Consider the following 821-nt stretch of genomic DNA (forward strand, 5'->3'; position numbering starts at 1 on the left):
CGAGGGTCCCAGCGCCCGAGACAGACGCCCCGCACACCGGGGGTTAGGGGCAGCCAGCTGGGGTGCAGGTGGAGCAGGGCTTCGGGCCCGAGCCCCAGGGCCCAGTAAGTGAAAACCGTCGCGAATCCCGCCAGAACCTTAAGCTCTGGGCCACGTTCAAGCGCAACTTCTGGGATTCAGCCCAGCGCCGACTGGAGACGTGAGAACCCCAGTGGGGCGTGAGGGGTGAGGGGCGCGCACGGGGTTCCCGGCCAGGTTCCCGTGACGGGCGGGGCCATCGGGGTCCGGCAGACCCAGAGCCCCTGCGGCTCTGCCCAGGGCAGGAGCCCAGCCCGAAGGTGTCGAGGGAGACGCGCCCCCCGGAGCTGCCCGTGGGGACAGCGGTCCGCTCCATGGCTCCCGGGGACAGCAGCTTTAGTCATGTGAGACGGCAGCGACGGGGACCCTGACCAGAGGCACCGGGCGCCCCGCAACCTCCTTCCCGCACCCCGGGCCCCCCACGTCCTCCACCCCGCGGACCAGGGCCGGCGTGCCGGACCCACCTCAGCCACTTGGTTCGGAACCAGCTCCTGATGCCGTCCAAGGTGACGGGCCCAGCCCAGACGCTCTGCAGCTGGCCGTGGGAGCCCAGGTAGGACGTGGTCAGCGGGGAGACGTACATGGGGTAGCCTAGCGGCTGGTCGCACGAGGAGCCGATCAGGTTGCGCAGCACCTGCGTGCTGTTCTGGATGCTGCCGCGCTCGGGGTTGCGGTTGCGGAGGAACACGAGCTCCTGCTGCTGCCCCGCCCACAGGCCGCGCACGCACTCCCTGTTGACCTGC

At 70.8% G+C, this 821-nt stretch overlaps 1 protein-coding gene across 1 annotated transcript in view; it reads right to left on the reverse strand.

Annotated features, from left to right (window-relative positions):
• The window catches only part of PCNX2 (pecanex homolog 2), a 170071-nt gene that overhangs the window by 8237 nt on the left and 161013 nt on the right, over positions 1 to 821 (reverse strand). The window contains exon 30 of the mRNA XM_025039061.1: positions 543 to 817. Coding sequence (XP_024894829.1) covers positions 543 to 817 — 275 coding nt within the window. The remainder of the gene's footprint in view (positions 1 to 542; positions 818 to 821) is intronic.

Source organism: Pteropus alecto, unplaced genomic scaffold (genome assembly GCF_000325575.1).
Source record: "Pteropus alecto unplaced genomic scaffold, ASM32557v1 scaffold189, whole genome shotgun sequence".
Lineage (NCBI taxonomy): Eukaryota > Metazoa > Chordata > Mammalia > Chiroptera > Pteropodidae > Pteropus > Pteropus alecto.